The sequence below is a fragment of the Perkinsus marinus genome (genome assembly GCF_000006405.1).
Source record: "Perkinsus marinus ATCC 50983 genomic scaffold scf_1104296930060, whole genome shotgun sequence".
NCBI lineage: Eukaryota > Perkinsozoa > Perkinsida > Perkinsidae > Perkinsus > Perkinsus marinus.
The window spans coordinates 1-1,327 of NW_003216277.1; the positions used below are offsets into that span (position 1 = coordinate 1).

The following is a 1,327-nucleotide window of genomic DNA, read 5'->3' on the forward strand; positions in this document are numbered from 1 at the left end:
AGTACGCCCCATACAGCATTAGGAACCTGAGTGGCTCACAGCTGTTGGTGACGTGGGAAACACATGATCATGAGGGGCGGTCTAAGGAGCCGACTAAGCCGGTTAGAATTGGTGTTGGTGAGGAACGAAGGCTCACTGATATCAGCGTGCATGTTGCTACCAATAACGCGAGAATGGCCAAGGACAGGGCCTTTGTGAGTTTGAAGGGTGACGGTTGGGAACAAGAGAAAATACCATTGGATCGAAAGGGTAAGTCGAAAGGGTGATTTATTCCGTACCACTCCTCTGTCACATCGTGTAGGTAAGTACCTGTACTATGTTGATGATGGTACTGTCACTGATGTGGTGGGCTTCGAGCCGTATGCTATCATAGAGCCTGCTGGGGGTGGAGGAAGGCAGAGGTAAGCCGAGCAACTATTCTTTGAGGGAATTGAAAATGGTCATGTGCAGCGTGCTACATATGTCGGTCACAATATGGAAATTCTGAGAAAATTTCGAGATACTAATTCGTACTCAAATTTGTATGGAAATCCGTAGAATTAGTAGGAAAACTCCTGAGCTCAGCTGAGGAAATCGATCACTGATCAGGTCCTTGTCTGGCACAACACGCTCAGTGATGCGGCCACAGTCGAGTAAGGTGCCCATTGCTGGTGGGGTACGCAGCGGTGGTACTGCTATTATATGTGAAGTCACTGCAACTGAGGATGGGAGGAAGGTAGGGCGGGCAGCGACTTTGTAATGTGCGGACGGTCTCTTTTAGATGCTTGTGGTTATGTCGGCGGTACTTATTCATAATAAGTACGGCACTGCTGTAGAAGCGAAAGTCACTAAAGTAGGAGAGGAGACTCAGAGGTACCCACTTTTATTGTTGTGTTGTCTCCATACCATAACTTCAGCACAACGACTATCCCTATTGATGGCGTTGCTGCAGTACCTCTGGCCATGTGTGCTCAAAGAATGCTCACGGAACAGCCCGGGGAATGGCCCCAGCTTCGACAAGATCGTCAGAGTAAGCCGACCCCAGGCCTCTGCTGCGACGCACTCAGTGGTTTTTGTCAGCACCGCCGATGCTCAGCTTCCGCCCCTTAGAGGAATCCTCAACTGACGATGATGATGATGTTACCGTGCAAGCTCCTTTCAGTAGCGAGGTCTCTCTGATGGACCTATTTAATAGGTAGATCGTCGTGTTGGACTGTGACCGCAGTCAGCGACCCAATTAGCGTTGAGAAATAACGCCCTCCCCAAAGTTTGATAACAATGGGAGAAATGATGTTCCTACATTTACATGGGGCACTCATTGAGGAATGCGTCCCGAGTCGCGTAGAAA

General features: G+C 49.3%; 1 protein-coding gene across 1 annotated transcript; it reads left to right on the forward strand.

Moving 5' to 3' along the window:
• Window positions 1-173: 173 nt before the first annotated feature.
• On the forward strand, window positions 174-1,178 carry Pmar_PMAR009654 (hypothetical protein; the record flags this gene model as incomplete). Its single annotated transcript, XM_002787196.1, has 6 exons — window positions 174-249; window positions 302-401; window positions 589-715; window positions 761-852; window positions 897-1,009; window positions 1,060-1,178. The coding sequence occupies 6 exons, from the start codon at window positions 174-176 to the stop codon at window positions 1,176-1,178; spliced, it is 627 nt and encodes a 208-aa protein (XP_002787242.1).
• Window positions 1,179-1,327: the final 149 nt, after the last annotated feature.